We start from the raw sequence: 27,504 nt of genomic DNA, 5'->3' as shown, positions 1-27,504 counted from the left end.
TCCCCAGCACCACATATACAGAAAACGGCCAGAAGCGGCGCTGTGGCTCAAGTGGCAGAGTGCTAGCCTTGAGCAGGAAGAAGCCAGGGACAGTGCTCAGGCCCTGAGTCCAAGGCCCAGGACTGGCAAAAAAAAAAAAAAAAAGAATGAGAGAGAGAAAGAGAGAGAGAGAGAGAGCGCGCGCTCAGAAACAGTGCTCAGGCCCTGGTTCAAGCCCTATGACTGAGAAAAAAAAAAAAAAAAGCTTTTATATTTACTGGTCAGCACCGCAGTCTGCAGCTCCACAGAACCAGGTCTGGAAATCAAAAGATTAGATGCCACTCAATGGTAGAACAATTGCCTAGCACACACAAGGCCCCAGACCAGTCAGTCCATGGCACAGAAAAAGGTTTTGAAAAGAAAAACATCTACTGTTGGTACTGTTGGCAAAAGCCATGATAACTATTGAAAAAGCAAAGATGGTGTTCATTTCTGTTTTTATTGGTCATAGGGCTTTAACTCAGGCCCTGAGCATTATCCCTGAGTTTTTTGACTCAAGGCTAGCACTCTACCACTTTGAGCCACAGCACCACTTCTGGTTTTCTGGTGGTTAATTCAAAATGCATGTGTCACAGAATTTCCTGCCTGTGCTTGGCTTTGAATCACAATCCTCAGATCTCAGCCTCCTGAGTAGCGAGGATTACAGGCATGAGCTACTGGCACCTAGAAAAGACAGTGTTTTTAAAGTAAAACTAATATTTTATGAAAACTAAAATTTGCAGAGAGAACTGTCCTAGAAATCTGGAAATCTTTTTCTTGAAACATAGCTATATCTAGTAGAATCAGGGAAAGGAGATGAGAATATCCACATTAGAATCAGATTGCCTATGCTGGAATTCTTTTGTGTGCCTGTGTCTGTATGTATGTCAGTACCGGGGCTTGAACTCAGGACCTAGGTGCTCCCTTAGCTTTCTTGCTCAGGGTAGTGCTCTATCACTTAAACCATTTCTCAACTTCCAGCTTTTTTCTTTGTTAATTGGAGTTAAGAGTCTCATGGATTTTCCAGCCCAGAATGATTTAGAACCACAATCCCCAGATCTCAACCTCCTGAGTAGCTAGATTATAAGCATGAGCCACCAGCAGTTTGCATTTAATTAGCTATGATTAGGTGTAGATGGCTCAAACTTAGTATGCTTCCATTTTTATATCCATCAAATAACTAGTACCTAACTCCCAGCGTTTTTTTCAAGATTAAATCATTTAATGGAAAGTGTTTACGGCTAGGCCTACCACAAAAAGAATATCCAACCACTATTAAGGAACATCAGCATTACTCTTATCTTGTAATTGCTGAGAAAAGACATGACTTAGTCCTTTTTTCTAATTAAGGAGTTATACAAAGGTGTTACAATTCTGTAAATTAGGTAATGAGTGCAATGCGTCTTGGACAATGTCACCCCTTCCTTCACTTTCCCCCATTTCCCCTTCCATCTCTGCCCACAAGTTGCATGGTTCATTTTTTTGTTTTTGTTTTTGTTTTACATAGTACCTATTAAATACAATGACTGAATTTGCTTACCTTTCCTCCCTCTATCCCTATGTACTCCCTTATGGCACCCCCAAAAAGATAACAACAACAAAAAATCACTAACAGTTAAAAAAAAAAAAGACCTGTTTCCATTTCCATGATATAGTTTTTTAATAAAATTTATTTCTTGGAAAACTAATGCCAGCCAAGATCATCAGTTTCCCTGGTAGCCTGTAGATGACTACATAATGAATTGTGAACTATAGTTACCTAGTGTTTAATTTGAGATGTAGATAGATAAATTCTAGATCGTGTGAAACTGTGGTTAAGCCTTTTTTCTCTTTATTTGCCATCCTCCTTTTAGGAGACTATGGAACTCCACTTCCCTGGTACTTCCTTCTACAAGAGTCTTACTGGCTTGGTGGTGAAGGTAAGTTAATGAAAAATTAAAACAGCAACAAACTTTCAATGCTCATAACTTGTTCCTTGGGCTATAAGGAGGAGATGTAAGGGTTTTTTTTTTTTTTTTTCTATTCCTAGTAAGCCAGCTTCCTCCTGGGGCACTCTGCCACCCAGTGAAGTAGGATGGCACAGCGTCCCAGCCTCCAGACTCCCACTTCCGTGAGCTGCTGGCCAGAATGTGCGGCTGAGAACTGACAAGCCTGTCCCAGTGAATTCAGGCCCCATTAAAAGAAGGCCACGCCATTCAGGGATCCAAAGACTTTTTCCACTCTTCCATTTAAAGTAGAGATTCTCAGAATCATGAAGGGCCCTCTGCATTTGTCTTTTTTGCCTTTCTCTTCCTTTTCCATTCCTGTCCACTTTTTCAGAACATTAATTCATAATTAATTCATTCTTCCCAAGATGAGGCTGAAGCTGACCAAGCTGTTGATCCCTGAGGGAGGTCCTTCCAGCCTCCCCTGGTACTGTTTCTTTTAGCTGGGGAAGAAGACTAAATGGACAGTTGCTCACCATGCTTATTAAATAAGACTTCTTTTCTCCTGAGCAAAACAAGAGGCCAGAGGGAAAGTATACCTCTCTTTTGTGAGCTCTGAGGGGACAGAGAAATTCTAGAGCTTGAGCTGGACTCTCCCCTAGAGCTGAGAGGTTCTAGAAGCATAGGAAATGACTTTCCAATGTTGTTCAACTACCTCTGAGGGATTAGTCTAGGGCCTTTAAAAGGCTTGGGTAGGCCTAGTGTGAGTGGCTCACACCTCTAAACCTAGTTACTCAGGAGGCTGAGATCTGAGGATCATGCAAAGCCAGCCCAGGCAGGAAAGAGTTTAAGCCTCAGGACCAAGCATGCATGCATGCCCCCATGTACATGAACACACACACACACACACACACACACGCACACACACACACACTACGCTTGGGTAAAACTTTTCCCCCCCTTTCCTCCCCCTCTCTCTAGTGGAACAAACAGTACTTTGACAGCCCAGTATTTTCCCTTTGTATTGTTTTATGTATCATGTTTATCATCATACGTTTTAAAATTTCTACTGTGATGAAGCTATTATTCCATGGTAAGTAGGAATTTGTGACACAGGAATGTGTTCTTAGAATGTTTTACATGCCAGTGAATAGCAGGACCTGTGGGTATTTTTGTTTAATTCCTTTTGATACCAAGAGACACTGGGCTACTCAACCCAAAGCCTTAAGACAAATGTGCCTCTTTATAAGTGAATCATACAGAGTTCTGCTGTCAGAAGGCAAATATTCTTCACTTGTGTCACAGGCTAGACAGAAGGAGATTCCTCACACTGTCTAAAACCAGAAGATTGCAGTTTCTGTCCCAGCCACTCCTAAGATCAAGTGCAACTCAAGAGACATCAGTGTCTCACACAAATCCCCACATGAACACACATCTCTAATACATACCTCGATTCCATGTAGCCCTGAGAACAGATCTTGACAAGGAACTCGCTCGATGACTAAACTATTTTGAAGGATTTATTTGTAAATTTCTGCTGGTATTGGGGTTTGAACTTAGGGCCTGGGTGCTATCCCTGTGCTTTTTTTTGCTCAAAGCTAGCACTCTACCACTTGAGCTACAGATCCACCACTCTGGCTTCCTGTTAGTTGATTGGAGATATGAGTCTCATGGACTTTCCTACCCAGGCTGGCTTTGAACTGTAACCCTCATATCTCAGCCATCTGAGTAGCTAGGATTACAAGTATGAGCCAATAGATCCTGGCTATGTTGAAGGATTTTTGTGGTTGCTGTTTGATCAGGCTTTGTGCAGTATGACAGCTAATATACTGCCCACAGGGACCACAGAGAATAGATTCAAGCCTCAGGAAGCAGGGCTGGAAGTATTGAAGGTAGCACATTCCCTGACCACCAGGCCACTGCCCACAGGGCCTGCAGATCCCAAAGCCCTTGCTGCCAGCTGTATCTAGCTGTATCCAGCTGTTCACGAGCATGCACTTGCAGCCAGAGCCCTGAGCTGCTTGGTGGGATGGCTTCCTTCTGCCCTGCTTCCTGTCTGGCTGCTTGGCCCTCCTGCTCCTCTTCCCCTTCCAGGAAGTCTGATGTCCTTTGAGACCAAATGTCAAGTTGACCAAAAATGCCCATGTATATGTGTGTGCATGTGCATTTGTCCAGACCTGCACCCCCACCAGGGTTCACCATGGTTTAATCCCAAACATTTGAATGTCCTTGGAGTCAGGGGAGCCATGTCTCAAAGCCCTAGCTGAAGCTGGCTGCCGACTGCATCACCTTGGGTGGACCTTTATACCCAAGGTTCACTTAAGCCAGAGTGAAAAAGACTGGGAATGGGCCTAAAGCACATTAAACCATTCCGAATTCAATCCTGAGATGCTTTCATTATTATTTAGGAGGTGTTTTTTTTTCCAGAATATCTGACATTGTGAGACCCTTCTGTCACCTTAAAAGAATGAGGGGAGAGCTGGGTGTGTTGCTCAGAGGTAGATCACTTGACTAGCATGCACCAGGCCCTGGTCTGGATCCCTAATGCTTTCCCCCTGAAAAAAACAAAAACAAGAGAGCAAAGCAAAACTCTAATTCCAAGGCTCTAATTACAAAAGTGCCCCGGGGCTTGGCAAAGGTTCCATGATTGGACTTGAGTATTTTGTAGCCCAACAGCAGGTCAGAGGCTGCAGGCGTGTGTGTGTGCACGCGTGTGCGTGTGTGCGTGCGCACACCATGCATGTACATATATGTGCAATGCTGGATCTGTCTTCCAAGGTGGTGGAAACTTGTTTTTCTCCCCATTGTTTCCCTCCTGTCCTACTACTTCTGATTCTCAGCTCTCACCAAACCAGTAATATTGACTTCTGAATGGTGCAGGGTGTTCAACAAGAGAAGAAAGAGCCCTGGAAAAGACTGAACCCCTAACAGAGGAAATGGAGGACCCAGAACATCCTGGAATGAATGGTAAAAAACAAACAAACAAAAAAAAAACAACCATGGAACAGAGCAGAGCAGAGGCAAAAGTCTAGACTGTGCACCCAAGGATGGACTTGGAGCCATATGCTCCTAAAAATAAGGGCAGGCATCAGGCACTCTCCAGATGGGCACTATACTAATGCCCAGCTGCTCATGTGGGGGATGAATGGTTCAGCCCAGACATGAACACATATTTCCTGGAGAAAGCAAATCCCAAGTATGTAGTGTGTTTCTGCCCTTGTTAGGGAAATCCCAAGTGAGTTGCACGAATGTGCTGACTTCCGAGGATTTAGCCAGAACAATGACTGGGGTCACTGAGACTTAAAGCGGATATGAGCTATAAGGAAAGACAAAAATAAACGCTTCTGTGTGCAAGGGAAGAGAGTCTAGTGACTGCCCTTCACTCATGCTTTACAAGTCGAGAAGCCCATTCATTCGAGCCATCAAAAGCCTTTCCTGACCTGGAAGTCACTGACTCATTAGAGGACAGATGGGCTAGGTTCTCAAGACTTATTATATTTCTGGCTCTTTCTGTTCTGAATTCCTTCTTGAAACTATTCTGTACTTCTCCCATGATTTTTCATCCCTTCGTGTACATATTTGTCTGTGGAGACTAAAGCTCTGGGTTAAGAGAGGTAGCAGGCCTCTGATTTAGCCTGATGTAGTGTGAGAGAGCCCAGCTTCCATGCATCTTCCCCTACATCACGAAGCTGCAGTCAGAGGCTCAAAACCCATCAGAAAGCTGGCTTGCAGGCAATGGTGCCTCCGGAAGCCCCTTCTCCCAGAGTGATAAAATTGTGAGATCAGGTAGATGAGGAAAGCTGGCTCCACTTTAGCTATAGTGGAAGCCAGGAGGCCCTGACTGAAGAACAATGGAAGGTAGGCAGTGGATCAAATGTCTAGCATTACAATGTCAAACAAGTGAAGCTATGCTTGCTAGGGTGAGCTAAAGAAGGGAGAGGTGGGGGTGGAAGGAGAGTGGAGGGGACACAACGAGAGATGAGGCTTGAGGAAGAAGCCAGAAGTAGTCAAAGTTGGCAAAGATCTGAGCCAAGGTTGACCAGGACAATGATGGTTCCAGAAGAGAGGTCCAAAGGGTAATGGTGTTTAGGGAAGAATTGAGGGAGCCTGATCTAAATGGAGAAAACGAGGACCTAAGATAGAGCTTGCGGCTAATGCTAGGTATAGGCAGTGAGTGCTCTAGATGAGTGTAGACTCTGGGTTCAATATTCATGAGCCCTGTGACCTTCACAAGTCACTTCATGTCCTCTGTCTTAGGTTTCCTCCCCTGTAGCCATGATCCCGGTAATATCTACCCATAAGATTGTTACAGGGTAGAATGAGGTAAGTCATAGAATGAGCATGAAACAGCTGACTTGCCAAATAAATGTGCAATACAATCATTACCATTAATTTGGCCTTCCTTCCTGTCCTAGAGGGACAGGTTGAAATTATAGACACTAAGACAACAGTTGAAGAACAAATCATTAGAACACATAACATTATTGTCTTTCTGTCAGGTATGTTGCTCTGTAACTTTTTTGAATTTCCCTTTAAGACTCCTTCTTTGAACGGGAGCTTCCAGGGCTGGTTCCTGGAGTATGTGTGAAGAATCTGACCAAGGTTTTTGAGTCCTGTAGCCGGCCAGCCGTGGACCAGCTCAACATCACCTTCTATGAGAGCCAGATCACCGCGTTCCTCGGACACAATGGCGCAGGGAAAACCACCACCTTGTGAGTTTTCCAGCCAGGTGGCTGGGCAGCCAGCTCTGCCTGCGTTTCCCACCTTCATTTTCCCCATTCACCCAAGGCTACTGTTAAATCCCCTCACCAAATCGTGATGACAAAACACACGATTTGTTTGTGGTCCCAAGAATTTGTGAAAACAAAGAACGCACTGCAGTCCCCATGTGCTCATTTAGTTCATCTTCACAGAAAGTGACTGGAGGCTGTGGGCAAGTACATGGTCCCAGAGATTTCTTTTTTTTTCTTTTTTTTTTTTTTTTTGCCAGTCCTGGGGCTTGATCTCAAACCCTGGGCACTGTCCCTGAGCTTTTTGCTCTGAGCAAGCACTCTACCACTTGAACCACAGCACCACTTTTGGCTTTTTCTGTTTATGTGGTACAGAGGAATTGAACCCAGGGCTTCATGCATGCTAGGCAAGCACTCTACCACTAAGCCACATTCCCAGCCTTATTCCCAGAGTTTTAAGTGACTTTCCCAAAGCCACCACATTGAATGACTCGTGCTGTGGGTATATGAGCCAGAGCCTCCCATCAACACTAATTTTTTTTCTTCATTTGAGTCCTTTTCCCCTGACCCCAACTTCCTAGCCTCCCTATCATCCATGCCCCGGATAAAGTCATAGCCACAGCACCCACATGCTAATACCACTATTGTGAAGGAACATTGCTTTCCTTCTCCATTTTTAGGCATGGGACTGCAGAGAAAGGATGGTCACAGTCCAAGGAAGTCTTTTTGAGGGGTCCATGGGGTGAACAAGAAACAAACTGAAGGCCAAGTTCAGGGAAGATGCAGACATTTGTGAGGATTTCTCAGCTTGGGGAGGAAAGGGCTTCCCTTTGTTTCTCTAAGGGGCCTCAGCACCATCAGCCATGGAGAAATGGTCACCAAGGTTCCCAGGCAGACTTGGGGGGCGGGGGGGGGGGGAACCGCAGCTCTGGTGACGTCAGTCTTCAGGCCTTGGCCTCTCACAGAGCACCGGGAAGGAACAGCAGTGTCCACCCAGCGCAGGAATGTGCCGGGGCGGGCAGCGGGAATGGAATGCAGATCTGGTGCCATTCTGTTTGCTTCTGTTTCCCTCTAGTGGTTGATCCACAGAGATTTCAGCTGCTAAGGACAACTCCAGAGAGCCTGAGATCTTATCAGAACCCAGGACAGGGCTGGGTGTGGTGGCACTGGGTCCTTCTTTGCTAACTAATATGGTCACAGAACTAGAAGATCCATTCAGAACCCAGGACTTCCCGAACACAAACACATTACTTCATCCTCTGCAGATAGGAACTTCCCTTGGGGGTCAAAATGCATGCTTTAGAATAATGGGGGGGGGGGGGAAATTTCAGTTTTACTTTACACTGGTTCTGTTCTAAGTGCATTGTGTATGATTAATTCATCTAATCTACACAGTCATCCAAGCAGTGAAAGCTATTTGACACAGAGAACAACCTAGTTATTGATGTGTGTGTGTGTGTGTGTGTGTGTGTGTGTGTGTGTGTGTATGAGTGTGCCAGTCCTAAGGTTTGAACTTAGGGTCTGGGTGCTGTCCCCAAGCTTTTTAAGTCAAGACTAGCACTTTGCCACTTGAGCCACAGCTCCACTTTCAGCTTTTTGGTGATTAATTGGAAATAACAGTCTCGTGGACTTTCCTGCCCTGCCCAGTCTGACTTTGAACTGTGATTCTCAGATTTCAGCCTCCTGAGTAGTTAGGATTACAGGCATGAGCCGTTGGCTTCCAGATGGTTATTGGGATTTTATGTTTTGGATCCCAGGATGATATTGGTGACAACTCCCATACCTCATTTGAAATCAACAGATCTACATCAAATGCCCTCAGGTGCCCAGGCTTCTCCCTCAGCATCTGGACCTCACCAGGACTTTGTAGTGTTCATGTCTAGCTTTTTTCAGTGTCCCCTGCTGCTCATGCCACAGGCAAAGCAGTCATCTGTGCACTGAACACCTCAACAGAGTCTCTCTAGCATGTCCGAGTTAGGGGGTCCCCTGTGGCTGCCAATAACCACTCAGGGGCTGGAAATTAGTGTGGGTATAGGAGCAACGTGAAATAAATAGAAATGGGAAAGAAAGCAGGTGCAGCCCCGTGCCTTAAGGGCTGAAGATGCTCATGGGGACAGAGCTCTGTGGGAAACTCCTGGCACCCACAGCCAATGATGCTCTGGGTGGGACACAGGCAGAGTCACTGCACCCCTCCTGTGCTCGGCTGCCGTTCACTAAGTCTCTAATGGTTAGCTCTGCTGGGCAGGTCTATCCTGACAGGTCTGTTGCCGCCAACATCGGGGACTGTGCTCATTGGGGGAAAGGACATTGAAACCAGCCTGGATGAGGTCCGCCAGAGCCTGGGCATGTGCCCACAGCACAACATCCTGTTCCACCAGTGAGTAAAGCACATGCCATGACGTTTGGCGCCTGGCAAGCGCAAGGCCCTGGGTTCAGTTCCCCAGCAAGACAGGAAAAAACCTGTCTACTTGAAGTGTCCCCACACCTGCCATCACCCCTGCTCACCACACATGTGGGCTCTAGGGCCCAGCCCAGGGTTGCCAGCTCTGGGCATACAGGAGGCCATGTTCTTGTCCTGCTCTTCCCCCATGCCCCAGGTTCTTGTCCTGCTCTTCCCCCATGCCCCAGGTTCCTGCCTGCTCTTCCCCCATTCCCCAGGTTCTTGCCTGGCTTCCAATGAGAATTGTCCCTGTGGAGGGGGCTGAGCCTCTGGTACTCAGAGATGAGGTCTCCTCCCTCACAAAGTGGCCCATCACAGGGTCCCTGGTTCAACCCTGGAAGACTTCCTGCAGGGGGAGGAGGGAGGTGCTTGGGAGAGCAGAAAGAGAACAATCATTGTCCGTTTTGTCTGAAGCCATAGCACCAATAATGCACATTTCAGGGAGTTTTCTGTTTCTTTTTGTCAAATTTAAAAAGTGATTTCTTATTTCAAAGTCCATAGAGTCATTGTGGAAAGGAGGGAGGGAGGGAGGGAGGGAGGGAGGGAGGGAGGGAGGGAGGGAGGGAGGGAAAGAAGACAAGAGAACTCAAGTGATAAAGCTGCTTGTCTAGCAAGCTCTGGGCCCTAAATTTAAACCCTGGCACAAAAAGAAGATGGAAGGAAGGAAGGAAGGAAGGAAGGAAGGAAGGAAGGAAGGAAGGAAGGAAGGAAGGAAGGAAGGACAGGAGAGAAGGAAAGGGACAGAAGGAGAGAGGGAGGAAGAGGGAGCAAAGAAAAAGAAAAAAGGCACCAGTAATTTTACAATCCAGAGGAACACCATTGTTAATCAAGGCACTAATGCTTTGGTCTTTGATTTTTTTCCCCCCCAGTCTCCTAATCATAGATACTTGAAAACCATAAAAGAGAATAAAGCTTTGAGAATAAATTTGTGCCTGACTTTAAAACAGTGTACTTGCTTTTTTTTTTAACTTAAGATATTATGAATATCTTGTTTTGTTTTGCTTTGCTTTGTTTTGCCAGTCTTGGGGCTTGAACTCAGGGCCTGAGCACTATCCCTGGCTTCTTTTTGTTTAAGGATAGCACTCTATCACTTGAGCCACAGTGCCACTTCAAGCTTTTTCTGTATATGTGGTGCTGAGGAATCGAACCCAGGGCTTCATGTATACAAGGCAAGCACTTTAACACTAGGCCATATTCCCAGCCCCAAGATACTATGAATATATTTTCCTGCCATTTCATATTCCTCTCTAAAGGAATTTTTTTTCAGTTGTGGGGCTTGAACTCAGGGCCTGGACACTGTCCCTATTGAGCTATTTTGCTCAAGGGTAGCACTGTATCACCTTAAGCCACAGTGCCACTTCTGGATGTTTCTGAGTAGTTTATTTGAGGTTAATCTCACAGACTTACCTGCCCTGGCTGGCTTCAAACTGCAATCCTCAGATCTCAGCCTGAGTGGCTAGGATTACAGATAGGAGCCACGGGCCTGGTTTCAAGGAATGTTTTAATAGCATGCTTTAAGCCATCTTGTCCTTCCCTATTTAGGCAGGGTTGGTGATTTTGCTATTGTGCCCTGGATAAGAGGACAGTGAACGTCTTGATGGCTAAATTTCCATCCTCCTCTTGATTTCCATAAGACACAGCCGTGAACACTGATTGTCTTTTCGTGTCCTTCAACCCCAGCCTCACAGTGGCAGAGCACATCCTGTTTTATGCCCAGCTGAAGGGGAAGTCCTGGGAGGAGGCCCAGCTGGAGACGGAAGGCATGTTGGAGGACACAGGCCTCCACCACAAGAGGAATGAAGAGGCCCAGGATCTCTCAGGTGCCTAGTATTGGAAAGAGACTAGGCCAAGATGGCAGATCTACACCTCCTTGTGGAAGCGGGGGGACGGGGAGAGTTGAGGCCAGAAACAGGAGCGCCCCTAAAGACAGGAACAAATCTGTGTCATTACCTCTAGGAACATGAGATCATGCCCCGTATGGCCCTGACTTGCAGCAGCCTGAATTCCATCCCTTCTGATGTTCACACACTCAAACTAGACGGTTAAGGGTGGGGTGTCCACATTTGTGAGGCCCTCATGCCGTATCTAAGGTGGCAGTGTCAAACTGCTGCTGGATTTAAGGTGCCCCCTTATACCCAGCCCCGGGTCTTGTTCTTCCCAGTCGCACAGCCCCTGTGACCCTCTCCCCATCCTCCTTGTGCCTGCAGGCGGCATGCAGAGGAAGCTGTCGGTGGCCATCGCCTTCGTGGGCGACTCTAAGGTGGTGATTCTGGATGAGCCCACCTCTGGGGTGGACCCCTACTCTAGACGCTCCATCTGGGACCTACTCCTGAAGTATCGCTCAGGTGAGGCCGCTGTGCAGTGCCCTGCTCACTCACTGGCTTGCTCTCTGGCCTTCCCTATGGTCCCCACTGTCTCAGACTGGCATTTGGTGACACTCAAAATTTTGAGTTAAAGTCTCCCTGAGATATTTACCTCAACAGAAATAAAAATGGTACAACCTTACTTCCTAAAATATTCTAGAAAGTTCTCTCGATCTGTGCCTCCCCCCCCCCCCACCCTGAACTCAGCAACAATGAATGCAGTACCAAATGAATTCCCTTGTGACCAAAGGGCCTCAGGTCACCTACAAGTACCCCAAACAGCCACTCAGGACCAGTGTGAGGGCAACGTACAGGGTCCAGTGCCATGGAGGACCTGAGACAGAAATGTCTCCCAGAGAGCCCTTCACCCTTCTAGCCCGGGCATCTACCAGAGGGCTCACATCCAGAAGAGACAGCAGGTAGAGCTCAGAGGGGCCCCTAAAATGACAGTGCAGTTCCTGGGCAGCCCGGAGATTTCTCCTCTCTCCGTTATCTACCCTGTGTCTCCCACTGAAGGTGCCTTGCTGAAATCCTCTTGACTGCTCTTTTCCAATGATTTCTCCAACTAGTGAGTGAGAGAGAGAAAGAGAGAGAGAGAGAGAGAGAGAGAGAGAGAGAGTATATTAGGGCTTGAACTCAGGGCCCTGTATTCTCACTTGGATTTTTTTGCTCAAGGCTGGCACTCTACTACTTGAAACCTCTGGTTTCAGCTTTTTGCTGACTAATTGGAGATATGAGTCTCTCAGATTTATCTGCCTGGGCTGGCTTGGCACTGAGATCCTCAGATCTCAGCCTCCTAAGTAGCTAGAATTCCAGGCATGAGCCACCTGAGCCCTGTTGAAGCAGAGCTTAAAGCCACAGAGCACGTGTGTGCTGACAGTGATGGATGATGGCTGTGTCCTATACGTGATGATTTATTGGCATCACACCCTCTGCCTGATGAAGAGACGCTGTGTACAGCACTACTGGAGATACTCCAGAACACTATGAAATGTCAGTTTGCTTCTTGCTGTGCTTATGCCCTGACACCTATTGCAAAATTAAGCCATGTTGCTTTGCTTAGGAGCTCCCAGCCCATCCTCTCCAACCCTACCCTGCCAGGGCCTGTCTAGTGATGCCTGCACCCATCCCTGCAGGCAGAACCATCATCATGTCCACGCACCACATGGACGAGGCAGACCTCCTGGGGGACCGCATCGCCATCATTTCCCAGGGAAGGCTCTACTGCTCGGGCACCCCGCTCTTCCTGAAGAACTGCTTTGGCACAGGCTTTTATTTGACCTTAGTTCGCAAGATGAAAAACACCCAGAATCAAAGAAGTGCTTGTGAGGTGCGTACACGTGTGCCCCAATAGAAGCCTAGCCTGAGGGCACAGTTATTCCTATCCACTCGAGCTCCCGCTGGCAGAATCAGAGCCTCAGACTCACTCAGCCTGCTTCTCGCAGGTGGCATGCCGCCACTTGTGCCATGCCTTCAGTCGAGCTTTTGACTGGTTCATTGGAAATGAAGTCTCTTAAGACTTTTCTGCCCAGGCTAGCTTTGAACCTCAGGCTTTTAGATTTCAGCCTCCTCATTAGCTAGGGTTACAAGCACACTAGAAGCCTGATGAAACAACTAGTTTTAAGCAATCTGAAATTTTTACACACCAGTGTCTCGAACTACATATCTGGTTTGGTGAAATGTAGGAACAAGTGTCTTACACTGCCAGGCTAGACTGCTTGAAGAGTCATCATTTACATTGCTGCACTATTCATAAAAGCCAAGTTAGGGAAACAGCCCAGATGCCCTACAATAGATAAGTGGGTCCAAAAAATGTGGCACTTATACATGATGGAATTTTACACAGCCATCAAAAAGAATAAGATTACGTCATTTGCAGGGAAAGGGATGGACCTAGAACAAGTCATGAAAAGTGAGGTATGCCAAGCTCAGAAAGACAAACAGTACATGTTTTCTCTCATGCAGAAGTTAGATCTAATATACACTGGAACCTGGTACATTATGCAAGACTCCAGGCATTCACACACAGTGAGACCAAAGGAGGATTCTCTTAGGAGAGGAACACAAAACCATAATGCCTGTGTGTACATCTAATCATTTAAAATATTATTTATCAAAAGGGAGAAAGAGATGCATCATTTAAGCTTTCCTTTTTGTCATTCCAATATTCATGATCCCTAACTATCCCTGAACCCCGGTGGTAAATGACATCTAAGGAACATCTCATTGACAATTAAAACCTCACAGTGATGAAGCCCCAAAAATGCCAACTAGCACAAACCACTGGGCACAGCAGCAAGCCCAGTTTCAGCTTTGGGATGCCAAATGTACAATCTGTACCGTCCTGGGACAATGACCTCATTTCTTGCTGTTGTCTTCATCCACATGGAAAACAAAACTCATGACCTCTGTCCCTGCTCTTTAGGGCTATGGCAGAGATAAATGAGATGACGTTGTGACAGTCAGCTGGGCTTCTGAAAAACAGGCACCACTCACATTCAAGGGGCCATCATGTAGCATTGTCCATGCCTCTTGTATAAGGGCATGCGTGGGTCTCCCTGTCCCAGGTGGATTATCACAGCCCGGTGTGCACCCAGGAACGGAAACAGCACAGTGCGCCCTCCCCACAAGCCCCCCACAGCTGTCACTTGATGAGTGACAATCCAAAGGGAGGCTTCGAGCTTCCCATTCTCTGTCTGACTCACACACTCTCTAAGATAAAAATCAAGAGCCTACGCCCTCCAAACACGCAGATCAATGAGCAGATTAAACAGTGAAGAAACAAAAATGTGTGGACCGAAGTTGGCAGTGAGAAATAAAGCAGAGGGTGACAGCAGTTGGCATTGAGGAAATGTTGTCATTGATATATGTATCTTTAAAAAAGTTATTGTTATTATAAAGGTGATGTACAGTGGGGTTACAGTTCCATAAGGCAGGTCAAGAGTACCTTTCTTTTTGGACAGTGTCACCCCTTCCCTTGCTTGCTCTCAGTGGTCCCCTCCCATCCCCACTCACAAATGGCAGGCTTCTTGCCAGCTGTTCTCATCCATCTGTTGTAGGGGGCCTGCAGCTGTGCGTCTAAGGGTTTCTCCAGGTGTCCAGCTCGAGTGGATGAGATCACTGAAGAACAAGTCTTAGATGGTAAGGGCTGGCGCAGGCCGTAACCCATTCTGGTCCAGCAACTCCCTGGGTATGGTTTGTTGGGATGCCCTAAATTAGAACAAAGAGAACGCTTAGTGTACATCCCAGGTCATACAACTGTTCATCTTTTCTTTGAGCTACTTTCTCTTCTTCCTCCATTCCCAAAGGGATTTCGGAGTCACGCATATAAGGGCCCCATCCCTCCTGTGAGGCATCCAGTCTGTTCAGTCAGTGCCCTCATCCATGTTAGGGCTGGGCTCCTGGGGTCTTGTGGCGGGTCTCCAGGGGACATGCCTGTCTGGAGACAGCCTCTCCTAAAGATGTGCCACAGTGCCCTCTGGTGGAATGACAGGGACACGCAGACCTTAACAGTGACTGAGATTGCACCAGTAGACAGCAGGTCTAATGTAATGTCACACTCCTCTATCCCTCCCCTTAGCTTCCCAACTTTCCAATGCTTCTCCCTTGAATTGGGATGCACTGACTCACAGGGGCACCCTCACCTCCAAGGAAGTACAGCAAAGAAGCCATCACTATGTAAGTGATGGCTCACGGGTAGGATCTGAGCTTAGGAATCCAGAAAGCTGGCTAACTACTCTGCATTTTCTGCTAATGCCCAACCTCATGGCTATCATGGGCTGTCTCTGCCTTAGCATACCACACGTCCTATAATGTCAAGTAGAAGTAAAACTAAACAGGTGCTAAAGGAAGGAAGGTATCTGCTCATCAAAGAAAAAATCAATTTTCTATTTGCCACTGGCTATTTTTTCCCCTAAACCTAAATAGCTTACTAAGCAAAACCTGGTGGTTCAAGACACTAGACACTACGTATATTTTATGTTTAAATCTTGAAGGGAAATGTCCAGAGTTTCATTAGTATTCACTGTCCTGTGCCACCCCTCTTCCCTATATGCTAAAAGTGCTTGTGGAGAGCAAAAAAAAAAAACAGCTTTTCAGGTTCTGGAACATGTGTGTGCCTTGCTGGGAGCCTTACCCAGCTTTCTGAAGAGTCCTCCTAAGAATCTTGGTCAAGTCTCATTTTTGTATTTTTATTTTTATTTTTATTCATTCATTCATTGTGCTGGGGCTTACACTCAGGGCCTAGGCCCTGTCCCTGAGCCTTTTTGCTTACGACTAGTGTTCTACTATTTGAGCCACAGCTCCACTTCTAGACTTTCCTGCCCAGGCTGGCTTGGAACCTCAATCCTCAGATCTCAGCCTCCTGAGATTGCAAGGATAAAGATATAAGTCACCAGGGCCCAGAAAATTTGTTATTGCTTTGTTTTGTTTTTGCCAGGGCTTGAACTCAGGGCCTGGGCACTGTCCCTGAGCTTCTTTTGCTCAAGGCTAGCACTCTACCACTTGAGCGACAGCGCCACTTCAGCTTTTGCTGTTCATGTGGTACTGAAGAATCCAACCCAGGGCTTCATGCATGCTAGGCAAGCATTCTACCACTAAGCCACATTCCTAAATCAAAATTTGGTATTTTTTTTAAAAAAAGAATTAGTATTAATATGTTTAATTAGTATAATTAGTCTACCCAAATCAAGTTAGAAATGGCCTGCTTGGATGGGATGGTAGGGAGTTTTGTGGTGTTTGTTCAACGTGGTTTTCTTTCTTTCCCTTCTTTCTTCTCCTTCTCCTCTTCTTCTTCTGCTTTGTGGTACTTGATGAGTAAACACTCCACTACCAGACATGTCATTTTAATTCTTTAAAGTTTTTGTTGGTTGGTTGGTTGGTTGATCAGCACTGTCCCTGAGCTCTTTTGCTCAAGGCTAGTGCTCTACCACTTTGAGCCATAGCTCTCCTCTGCTTTTCTGGGAATTAATTCGAGATAAGAGTCTCAAGGACTTTTCTGCCAAGACTGGCTTCAAACCAAGATCCTCAGATCTCAGCCTCCTGAGTAGCTAGGGTTACAGGCATGAGCCACTGGAGCGTAGTAAGGCAATTTTTTGGAGAAAAAAAACCAAACCTTTCTTTATATAGTCATGAGCAGTAGGAATCGCAATGAATCTGACCCTAAGAAAGGAGAGATCACTCTGAGTCCTACTGAGCTCCTCGGCTGATTTTCCCTCACCCATGCCCCTCCCACACTGGCAGCACTCCTGGCCAGACTACTTCTCAAAGCTAAGATACACTTCCGGGAATCCAGTGACTTTGGTTCCATTTTCTTCCTAAAAGAACAAGGAACAGAACCCTTACAGACCTAGTGGGGCAGAGCTGGGCCCACAAGAACTCCCCAGGCTGGATGAAGTCATTCACAATGAAAGACAATCCAGTCCAATCTGCCACACAGCCTTCCAGAATGGCTAAGCAGAAGGACCTAGGATGAAAGCAAGAAATCTCCACCCGAGTCCATTTTTTTTTAAAGTAAAGACTGGGGTGGGGTGGGGGTGCTGACTCTAAAATTAATTAACTGACTAATTAGCTAATTAAATGCCAGCTTCCAAAAAACTCATGTTCTGAAACATCTCCCCTCTAGCTTACCTCTCAAGATAATGCATAGTGAACTCTGCCTTTGAGTACACGCTTTAAGGGTATTAAAATTGGGTTTTTAATGTTAAAGTAACACAAGCTTATGCTTACAATCCATTCTAATTGGGGGAGCCCACACTCCATGCTGTCCCCCTCTTGCTCCCCCCATCTCAACTTTTTTTTTTTTTTTTTTGGCCAGTCCTGGGGCTTGGACTCTGGGCCTGTGCACTGTCCCTGGCTACTTTTTGCTCAAGGCTAGCACTCTGCCACTTGAGCCACAGCGCCACTTCTGGCCATTTTCTGTATATGTGGTGCTGGGGAATCGAACCCAGGGCCTCATGTATATGAGGCAGGCACTCTTGCCACTAGGCCATATCCCCAGCCCCCCCATCTCAACTTTGACTTAACTCTTTCTTTCATTTTTAGGTGGGAGGAGCTTTGAACTCAGGGGCCAGGTGCTGTCCTTTAGCGTTTTCACTCAAGGCTAGGCTAGTACTCTACCACTTGAACCCTAGCTCCACTTCCAGCTTTTTGCAGGTTCATTGGAGCTAAGAGTCTCATACTTTCCTTCCTTGGACTAGCTAGCTTCAAGCCATGATCTTCAGATCTCACCCTCCTGAGCCACCAGCACCCATATTAACTCATAAGTGTTTAGTGAATGAGAATAAGTACCAATGGCAAAGAGCTTTCTTTCCTGAGCCAATATCCCCTGTGGGCCTGGCACTGCTCTGGTGCCCTGTGTGGATTATCTCTTAATTCTCACAGTTAGGAAGTGGGGGTGGCAATTTTCCCCATTGACAGATGAGGAACCCAGGCAGAAGCACCTCAACAGCCCAAGGACACCGCATGACCTCTCACAGGTTGCACAGGGCCCCTGGGGAGGGTGTTTGCTTCTGCCATAGTGCCAAGTTGGCCAAAGCAGACTTGACATGCAGCACTCCTCTGAATTCCTGGTGAGTGACAGACATCCCGCCTTTCCTCAAGGAGGAGGAGGAAAAGACCAGGGCATTCACAGTCTTCCCAGTTCTAGAACATCCAATGAGCATCAAGAAGAGCCTGGCAGTCAGAGTCTTCTGGGGTCTAGAACATCCACTGAGTGTCAGTCTCTCTTCTTTTCCTAGGGGATATAAATGAGCTGATGGACTTGGTTCGGCACCACGTTCCAGAAGCCAAGCTGGTAGAATGCATTGGTCAAGAACTTATCTTCCTTCTTCCAAATAAGAATTTCAAGCAGAGAGCATATGCCAGCCTTTTCCGAGAGCTGGAGGAGACACTGGCTGACTTGGGGCTCAGCAGTTTTGGAGTTTCTGACACACCCCTCGAAGAGGTAAAGTAGACATGCCTGCTGGGTTCAATCCAATGCCAAAGACAGAGAGAGAAAGAGAGGCTTTCCCTTACTGAGTCTCACACTAGGTCAAGTTTTATAAAAGAAAAAGCCCTCCAGGTGCAGGTGCATCTCACCTGTAGTCCTAGCAACTCAGGAGGCTGAGATCTGAGGATTGAAGTTCAAAGCCTTCCAGGGCAGAAAAGTTCATGAGACTCTAATCTCCAATTAGCCACTCAAAAACCAGAAGTGGAGCTAAAAGTGGTAGAGTGCTAGCCTCGAGCAAAAGAGCTGATGGAAAGTAACCGGGCCCTGAGTTTAAGACCCACAACCAACAAAAAGAAAGAAGAGAGAAAGGAAAGAAGGGAGGAAGGGAGGGAAGGAGGGAGGGAGGGAGGGAGGGAGGGAGGGAGGGAGGGAGGGAGGGAGGGAGGGAGGGAGGGAGGGAGGGAGGGAGGGAGGGAGGGAGGGAAGGGGGAGGGAGGGAGGAAGGGTAAAGCCTCATTCCCCACCTGAGCAAAGCAACTCCTTTCGTTATTGGCATACATCCTTGGCCCTGTCCCCATGTATGCATGTTTTACCCACTTGGGGTCGCTGTGGGCTTCCAGTTCTGTATTTATGCACTACTACCTTCTTCGATCAAGAGTCCTATTGTATTTTCTTTTGATGAAGCAATACCCAACAAAGTAGAACCAGGTTTAGGTTTTTTTCTGACTGTGGAAGTGTCTGAACCAAATGCTTCCTTATTTCTCGACAGATTTTTCTGAAGGTCACAGAGGACTCTGATCCAGGATCTCTATTTGCTGGTACGATGTGGGAGCAATGGCTTGCCCTCCTCCCCCTCTTCAAGCTCTAGCTTGAAAATCTAAGGGCAAAGTAACAAAACGCAGATAAGTCTTTGGGGGTGTCCCAACCTCAAATGACAGGCATGTGCCCTTGGATGACACAGGAATGAGAAACTGAATACAGTCTAGATCGGAACCTTCTAGATGAATCAGAATATCTAGTATGTTGCTCATTACCACCTCATCTCCATCAGACCTCTGATCCATTCCTGCTGTGTTAGTGACATCTGTCTCATTGGTCTCATCTTCCTCAGAGATAACAGTGCAGATAACAGTGACCGATAATACAGTTCTGATGCCAGCAGAGTGTCCTGGCTCCTTTGAAATTAAGATAAAATCATTCAGAACACTCATTTAGGGGCCTATGGCCTTTGAAACTGTAGGGACCAACATTCATATGGATTCTGAGAGTCTCTTCTCCCTTCTACTTCTGCCCACCTTGGCTCCTTCCTCACAAAGCAAAGAGTGTGGAAGATTTTACTGCACGAGAGGAAGATGGAACAATGAAAGTGAAGGGCTATTTGTCTGCCACAACACAAGCTCCTTCTGACAGAACAAAAGGCATCAGCCACAATGTTTACAAGCTCCCTGCTGGGCCCTCTCTGCACAAAGATGTGTAGCGATTATTCCCGGCCATCTTGGCACTCTTAAACCACCCCCAGGCAACCTCCTCCTGCCTGCTGTAGCGCCTCAGAGAGTTTCACTAGACACTGTTTTCTCTCTCTCCGCAGCGCAGCGCTGCCACAGCTCATAAAATAACACGTGTTTCTTCTTGCTTCGAAGTGATTCCAAGCATTTGTCACCTATGCATAGAACTACCAACACAGCCTGGATGGGCTCTAGCCCACTAGAATAGGTCAAAAGGCAGTTAGCCTGGAAGAATGGGAGTGGGGTGAGGTGAGGAAAAGCAATCTTCTAGAAAGTATGAAAGCCATTCACCACAGGTACCAGGTTTCCTTTGGAGCTTTATAGACATAAAAATCGAATTCTTTCAGCTTATCCAAAGCCAAAGAGTTACATTAATGAAGAACAGAATGCAAATATGTTCATTTATACCAGATGCTGTGCTGGTATCAGTGGCTCACACCTATAATCTTAGAGGCTGAGGTCTGAGGATCACAGTTTAAAGTCAATGTGGGCTAAAAAATCTAAGAAACACTTTATCTCTAATTAACCACCAAAAAACTGGAAGTGGAGCTGAAGCTCAAGTGGTTGAGCACAAAAGCTCAGGGACAGCACCCAGGACCTGAGTTCAATCCTCCAGAATCAGTACACAGAAAGGAAGGAAGGGGAGGGAGGGAGGGAGGGAGGAAAAAAAGAAGAAAGAGAAGATTTAGTTCCTTTTACCTGCTCATAATACTCCTTTGTACATGGCCTTTGTACTCCTTTGTACTCTGGTCTCTATCCCCAGCACCACAAAAAAAGGAAAACAAGCATCAAACCTGAGCTTTGTAATTTATTGAGTGACTTTGCATAAGTACTTTGCCTCTTTACACCTCAGTTTTCCTGTCTGCAAAATGGGGGCAGTACTTGTCTATCTTTCAGAGTTATTGGGAGAATTAAATAAGATCATTCATGCCAACTGTTAACACAAAATACAGCCTGAGATGGCACCTTAGCAACAGCCACTTCAACTTTACAAATCTTCTCTTACTTCAGAATTGCACCGGACAAAGCACTAAGCAGCCATTGGGTTATTTGGTCACCATCACAGTCTCATGAGGCAGGAAAAGCGGGCACTTGCTGCACCTGGAGGGGGGGTTGGGGGAGGGGGGAGGCTGAGTTCCCAGAGGTGCAATGACTTAGCATGCAGCCCTGGTTTTCATCCTCAAACTTGACTGCATTCAGAGCTCTCTTTGCAAATGTTTTAGTTTAGCTCCATTTTAGAGACTGACACTTGGTTATCATGTCTCCACAGTCTGAAGGTTACTGCAGGTGTCCATTGGGGTCACATAAGAATGGAGGGTGGGATGGGAGGACAGAAACCATGGGAAAGCAGCAAAAAGGCAGGTGATGGTGACCAGGCCCCAGGCCTCACTGCTGGCCCAGACAGTGAGCTCAAGTCAGCATGGGGTCTGTGAGAAGGCCCAGACACCTCTGTCCTCAAAGGGAGTGGCTGCAGAGACATCCACCCTCAGCACACAGCAGGTCTGGGCCCAGCAGGAAAGGGAGGCTGGAGCTGGTGAACCTGCAGAACTTCTCCACCCCTGAGTACAGGAGCTGGGGCTCCTGACACCGGGGCCTCCGTGTTCTAAGGGGGGAAAATCACAGTCCCTGTGTGTCTTTCCCAATTAGTGATTTAATCTCCCCAAACAGGTGGCACTCAACAGAAAAGGGATACCACCAGTCTCCGATACCCCTATTTGGGTCCCAACAAGAAGGGGAGACAGCCTCCCCACACCTGCTCCTCTGGACAGGCTGGTCCCCCCGAGAGCCAGACTTCTCCTCCAGAGCAAGGGGACCCCAGTCCCCCACTCAACACGGGCACCCAGCTGGTCTTCCAGCACGTGCAGGCTCTGCTGATCAAGCGATTCCACCACACCATCCGCAGCCACAAGGACTTCCTGGCCCAGGTACAGCAAGGCTGGGGCTGCTCCGCCATGTTCCCATCTCCTGAACATCCGAGCCCTCACAGGCAAGCACAGCCCACAGTGCCTTCCAGACCCGCGCTGCTTTCCTTCCTCCTCCGTTCTCCATCACACAAACCTGTGTTCAGTATTGCACATCACCAGCAAGAACACATTTCATCATGTGCTCACTTTTTTTTCTGACTTTATTTCATTTTTTTTCATGTGCTCACTTTTTACACTTTATCTTTTCAGTTGTTGTGGCAATGACTCTCCATTGCTCTTTTATTATTACTTTTTGGGTGTTTTCTTCATCCAGGAAAATAAAAAGAATCTGGTTCAAAGAATAACGAGCAAGTGGTTTGCTCTTTGGATTAATAGCCCTTTAACCTCTGGCTGAGCATTGACTACATTCATATTCTTCAATGGGGGCTGGGAATATGGCTTAGTGGTAGAGTGCTTGCCTCGTATACATGAAGCCTTGGGTTCGATTCCTCAGCACCACATATATATATATATAGAAAAAGCTGGAAGTAGCGCTGTGGCTCAAGTGGTAGAGTGCTAGCCTTGAGCAAAAAGAAGCCAGGGACAGTGCTCAGGCCCTGAGTTCAAGCCCCAGGACTGGCAAAACAAACAAACAAAAAACAGATTCTTCAATGGCTCCAGGAATATTCTGTTTGCTGTTCAGCCCAAGAAGGCTGTGGCCTTCCCATTAGAGGCTGATTATGAAGCAGCCAGATAAATGCTTAAGACAGTCAATGAGTGTGTATGTGTGTGTGCATGGGTGCGTGCACATGTGCGTGCATACGAGCACGTGTACCCAGCTGTGCCTGCTTACCCTAGCCACAGCTCACATATCCCCACTTCTCCTCAGATTGTGCTCCCTGCCACATTTGTGTTTCTGGCTCTGATGCTTTCCGTCATCGTGCCTCCTTTCGGTGAATTTCCTGCTTTGACCCTTCACCCCTGGATGTATGGGAAGCAGTACACATTCTTCAGGTGCGCAGACCACCCCCACCCCCAATGTCGCCAGCATCCTCCATGGGGTGGGACTTTGGGACAAAATGCTTCTTGGAAGGGGCCCTGGGGCTGCCTTCAGCAGGGAAGTTAATGTCTCAGTCACTACTTAGAAATGAGGCACCAAGCAGAAGGGGAAAAGGGAAAGAGAGTGTGAAGTTTAAGAACGTGGGGTGAGGCTCCCTCTCACTGGGGTGCAGTTGATCTGCCATCAGAACTCTAGGGGTGAGGGAAGCCTATGCTACTCCCAGGAGCCCCACAACCAGGCTAAGGCATGGCTGAGGGTCTCCAGTTCATGCCTGCTGTAGTGTTTCTCCTCAGTCCTACCAGCACCCCACCAGCTCAGCTTCCCTCTCTCTGTGCAGCATGGATGAGCCAGGCAGTGAGCGCCTTGCAGAACTGGCAGATGTCCTCCTCAACAGGCCAGGCTTCGGCAACCGCTGCTTGAAGGAAGAATGGCTCCCGTAAGTCCCTGCACACCTCTGTTTTAACACCAACAATGCCCCCCGGGAGACACCCCTGGGATCCAGGCTGGCGGGACTGGAAGAAGCCTGGCCATCTTGTTGTATGTGTGTATGTATGTATATATACATACACATATGTGTAAGTATGTACATAAATATATATTTGTTGTTGTTGTTTATGTGATACTGGGGAATGGAAGCCAGGGCCTCATAAAGCACTCTACCACTAAGCCACATTCTCAACCCCCTATCCTGCTGTATATTAATGGATCACTTCCCTATCTCTGACCAGCACTGAGCCAGCCGCTCCTTCAGGACCTGTGTGTAATACTGATATCATTGGACTGCTCTGTAGTGCTTAACATAGGTGTTCTCTATTGAGCTCACATACCTTTCCCTACAACCCATGTGAAAAGCTTTCAAATAAAGGTAAAAGGAAGTAGGAATCTATGCTACTATGTAACTTGACCTTAGTTACTTCTATAGACATGGTTACTTACACTTATAGACAGTTTGCAATGATTATTTTCAGGTGCTGTGAACCATAATTTAAATCATCAGGAATTTTAAGGGATAGATAGGTAGGTAAGTAGATAGGTAGGTAGGTAGGTAGGTAGGTAGAGAGACATACATAGATAGATGGATAGATGGATGGAGTGTGAGTGTGTGTGTGTGTGTGTGTGTGTGTGTGTGTGTGTGTGTGTGTGCTGATACTGGCCTTGACCTCAGAGCCTGGGCACTGTTCCTTGGCTTCTTGTCTCAAGACTGATACTCTATCACTTGAGCCACAACTCCACTTCTGACTGTTTTTCTGATTAATTTGGAATAAGAGTCTCAAAGACTTTCCTGCCTAAGCTGGCTTTGACCTGCAATCATCAGATCTCAGCCTCGTGAGTAGCCAGGATTATAGGAGTGAGTCACCAGCACCCAGTGGATTCAATATAATTTCACTGTCATCTCTCATCCAGTCTTTTTCAAAACTACAAGTAAAGACCAAAAATAGACTGATTTCACATTTCTTCTTTATTTGTCAGATTTAAACAAACAAACAAAAAAGCTAAGAAAGCCGGGCACTGGTGGCTCACACCTACCATCCTAGCTACTTAGGAGGCTGAGATCTGAGGATCAAGATTCAAAGTCAGTCCAGGCAGGAAAGTCTGTGAGCCTCTTATTTACAATTGAAACACATAGAGTAAAGTAAAACAGAAGTAGAGCTATAGCTCAAGTGGTAGATCTCTAGCCTTGAGCAAAAGAAGCTCAGAGAACATGCCCAAACCCTGAGTTCAAGCCCCAGGACCAGCACAAAAATAAAAAAAGAAGATAATTATTTCCAAGTTTCATACCTACTCAGTCAAGAGAATTCTGGTCTTGCTATTTGTCCAGCAGAAATTCCACATGAATCATCAAACAGTTTGGGGCTCTGGGGAAGAGAGGCTGGCCATCTTTTTGCTTTCTAGGGATTTTTAAACCTTGCTTTTGGAACTGACTATGGGCTGGTTTCTCCTTTTCCCTGAGGGAATACCCGTGCGGCAACTCCACCCCCTGGAAGACGCTGTCTGTGTCTCCAAACCTCACCCACCTGTTCCAGAAGCAGAAATGGACGACAGCCAACCCCTCCCCCTCCTGCAAATGCAGCACCAGGGAGAAGCTCACCATGCTGCCCGAGTGCCCCGAGGGAGCCGGGGGCCTCCCTCCCCCCCAGGTACCGCTGCCCCCATGAGAACCAAGGCCTGGGATGGGGCATCCATGCCATCTCCTGAGCCTGTAACTCAGGTGTACAAGAGGCCAGACACCTCTCCCTCAGTTAGCCAGAGTGGCTTACTAGTGAGTGGGCTTTGTCACAGGAACAAGTCGCAGAACAAAAGCTTCTCTCTTTTTTGGTGTTTTGTTTTTGTTTTTTTGCCAGTCCTGGAGCTTGAACTCGGGGTCTGGGCACTGTCCCTGAGCTTATTTTGCTCAGGGCTAGCACTCTATTATTTGAATCACAGTGCCACTTCTGGCTTTTTTCTGTTATGTGGTACTGAGGAATCGGACCCAGGGCTTCATGCATGCAAGGCAAGCACTCTACAACTAAGCCACATTGCCAGTTCCCCCAAAAGCTTCATTTTTTAATGAAATGCTTCCTAGTGGTGGTTAATTGGAGACAAGAGTCTTGTGGACTTTCCTGCCTAGACCAGCTTTGAACCACAATCCTCAGTTCACAACCTTCTGACTAGCTAGAATTATAGGTGTGAGCCACCAATACTCAGCTTCAGAATATTGCCTTAGCCCTGGCATTTTTACTCAATAACATATCATGAATATACAACCATGCCAATAAATATACATCTACATCATTTTTAGTACCTGTATAGCGTTCTAGTATTTGGATTTCATTTAAGTTATTTAATGTTGCTTTGTTAGTCATTTGGGTTTCCTTTTTTTTTTCCTCCATAAATCATGCTATGATATACCTTCAAATGCCCATATATTTGTATGCTTATTAAGTCTTAACTGAGAAGCTTACCATGGGTGTAGCTGTAGCTTAGTGGTAGAGCACATTTACCTAGGCCCTACATACATTCCCAGAACTACCAAAAAAAAAAAAAAAAAAAAGCTTACCATGTGTTGCATTATTTAAGATGCACACACACACACACACACACACACAGCCAGCAGTGAATCTTTTGCACTTTAGACCTTCTGTGTGGGATTTCAAACAGGGTACAGGAGGCTCACATTGTCTCTGGTTGAAACAATCCCTCAGCTGACTTGCCCAGTGGGCCTAGGACGCCTGCTCTCCTGACTTGCCTGTGAATGAATACCTCCCAAGTAGGCTATGTGCCCCACTCTGGTGAGTAGGCCTGGACCCAAGCATCAGAGAGGCCTGGCTGCCTTCCTGACCTCTCTGAGCCTTTAGCTCTTTGCTAGAAGAAGTTGGGGATAACCACTAACTTCACAGCATTATTAGGAGGATTTGATGAAATGATATGGGTAATGAATTACTTAGATCAGAATCAACTCAAGTGATGACAACCCTAAAGTAGCAGTGGCTTGTTCCTCTCCCATGGTCAAGTTCCTGTGTATGGTTCATGATGTCCTCAGCTGGGCTAGAGAAAAAAAGAGAGAGAGAAGACAAAGTGTGCAAAGAAGATTTCCAGAACCAACCATGGCACTTTCCCTTACCTGTGACTGGACAGACCTAGCATCAAGGAAGGCTGGGCTACCATCCTCATTGTTGGCATTCACAGGGGCAGGGGTAGGGAGGGTGGGGGCAGGATAGAGAACAGATATGTTTGTATGTGTACCTTTCGCCCTCCCTTTCTGTAATATTCTAAAGACATCTGTTATTATCATTCTCAAGCAATAGTCTCCATGTGAATAGTCTCCACCACAAGAGGTGGGGCTCCCCAGGAAGGAAGGAAGCCACCAGCTTGTCTCTGTGCTCTGTTCTCCACAAGGAAGCCTGGCTTCTGCTCAGTTTGCAGTCAAGTAGCTGTGGTGGCAGCTGTGAGCTGCACATGAAGGTCTGGGCTGGGGTGGGAGAGCAGGCCAGGCCTAACTACACCGTGATTCCAATTCTCGATGAATATTAACTCCCATGCTGCCTTTCTAACTTAGAAGCTTACCTTCAATAGTGTTGGTCTACGGTCCTTGGATGGCAATTTAACAAGCCAAAGTTCTAGAAAAGGCAAACCAGTTTCTCCTATTTTCCTTCACTCTTCCACTTCCCCATGATCCTGCCTCCGGAAGAAAATTGCACACACACATGCACACACACACACACACACACACTCACACACACACACACCACATCCACTTCCTCCCTCACGGAAGGACTCTGCCATCCTGTCTGAAATAAGAGCACACACAGGTCATGGTGCTGAGAGCAATGTGGTAAATTGTCCTCATACGGAAAGCAAGATGGCAGATGTGGGGGTCTCCAGGGTCCCTTCCTGCTCTAACATCCTTTCCATGGTGGTGGGTCCTGAGGTGGGAGGACCCTGCCCCTGACTGCCAGTACATGTAGAGCAGAATTTCAGTAAACAATTTAGCAGAAATCATGCCAGACACCAGCACTTGTTCCAGCCTGGATTCTAGCAGGGGAGCTTGGCCGGTCCCTCTGGATGAAGAGCAGATGACAGCAGGGTGTAGAGTAGACAGGCGGGCTCCTGACCTATACTGGCCATGTGCACGTTCTCAGGACAAAGAGCGA

At 46.9% G+C, this 27,504-nt stretch overlaps 1 protein-coding gene across 1 annotated transcript in view; it reads left to right on the top strand.

Annotated features, from left to right (window-relative positions):
* Positions 1–27,504, top strand: part of Abca4 (ATP binding cassette subfamily A member 4) — a 126,975-nt gene that overhangs the window by 65,601 nt on the left and 33,870 nt on the right. Inside the window, exons 17-30 of the mRNA XM_048352161.1 lie at positions 1,872–1,937; positions 4,824–4,910; positions 6,481–6,655; positions 8,919–9,050; positions 10,794–10,933; positions 11,321–11,458; positions 12,613–12,806; positions 14,536–14,617; positions 18,214–18,419; positions 19,174–19,222; positions 21,578–21,834; positions 22,703–22,827; positions 23,211–23,309; positions 24,825–25,011. Of these exons, the coding sequence (XP_048208118.1) occupies positions 1,872–1,937; positions 4,824–4,910; positions 6,481–6,655; positions 8,919–9,050; positions 10,794–10,933; positions 11,321–11,458; positions 12,613–12,806; positions 14,536–14,617; positions 18,214–18,419; positions 19,174–19,222; positions 21,578–21,834; positions 22,703–22,827; positions 23,211–23,309; positions 24,825–25,011 (1,937 nt within the window). The remainder of the gene's footprint in view (positions 1–1,871; positions 1,938–4,823; positions 4,911–6,480; positions 6,656–8,918; positions 9,051–10,793; positions 10,934–11,320; positions 11,459–12,612; positions 12,807–14,535; positions 14,618–18,213; positions 18,420–19,173; positions 19,223–21,577; positions 21,835–22,702; positions 22,828–23,210; positions 23,310–24,824; positions 25,012–27,504) is intronic.

The sequence above is a fragment of the Perognathus longimembris genome, chromosome 7 (genome assembly GCF_023159225.1).
Source record: "Perognathus longimembris pacificus isolate PPM17 chromosome 7, ASM2315922v1, whole genome shotgun sequence".
Lineage (NCBI taxonomy): Eukaryota > Metazoa > Chordata > Mammalia > Rodentia > Heteromyidae > Perognathus > Perognathus longimembris.
Note: the sequence above shows the minus strand (reverse complement) of the source record. Positions and strands in the feature narration are given on the sequence as shown.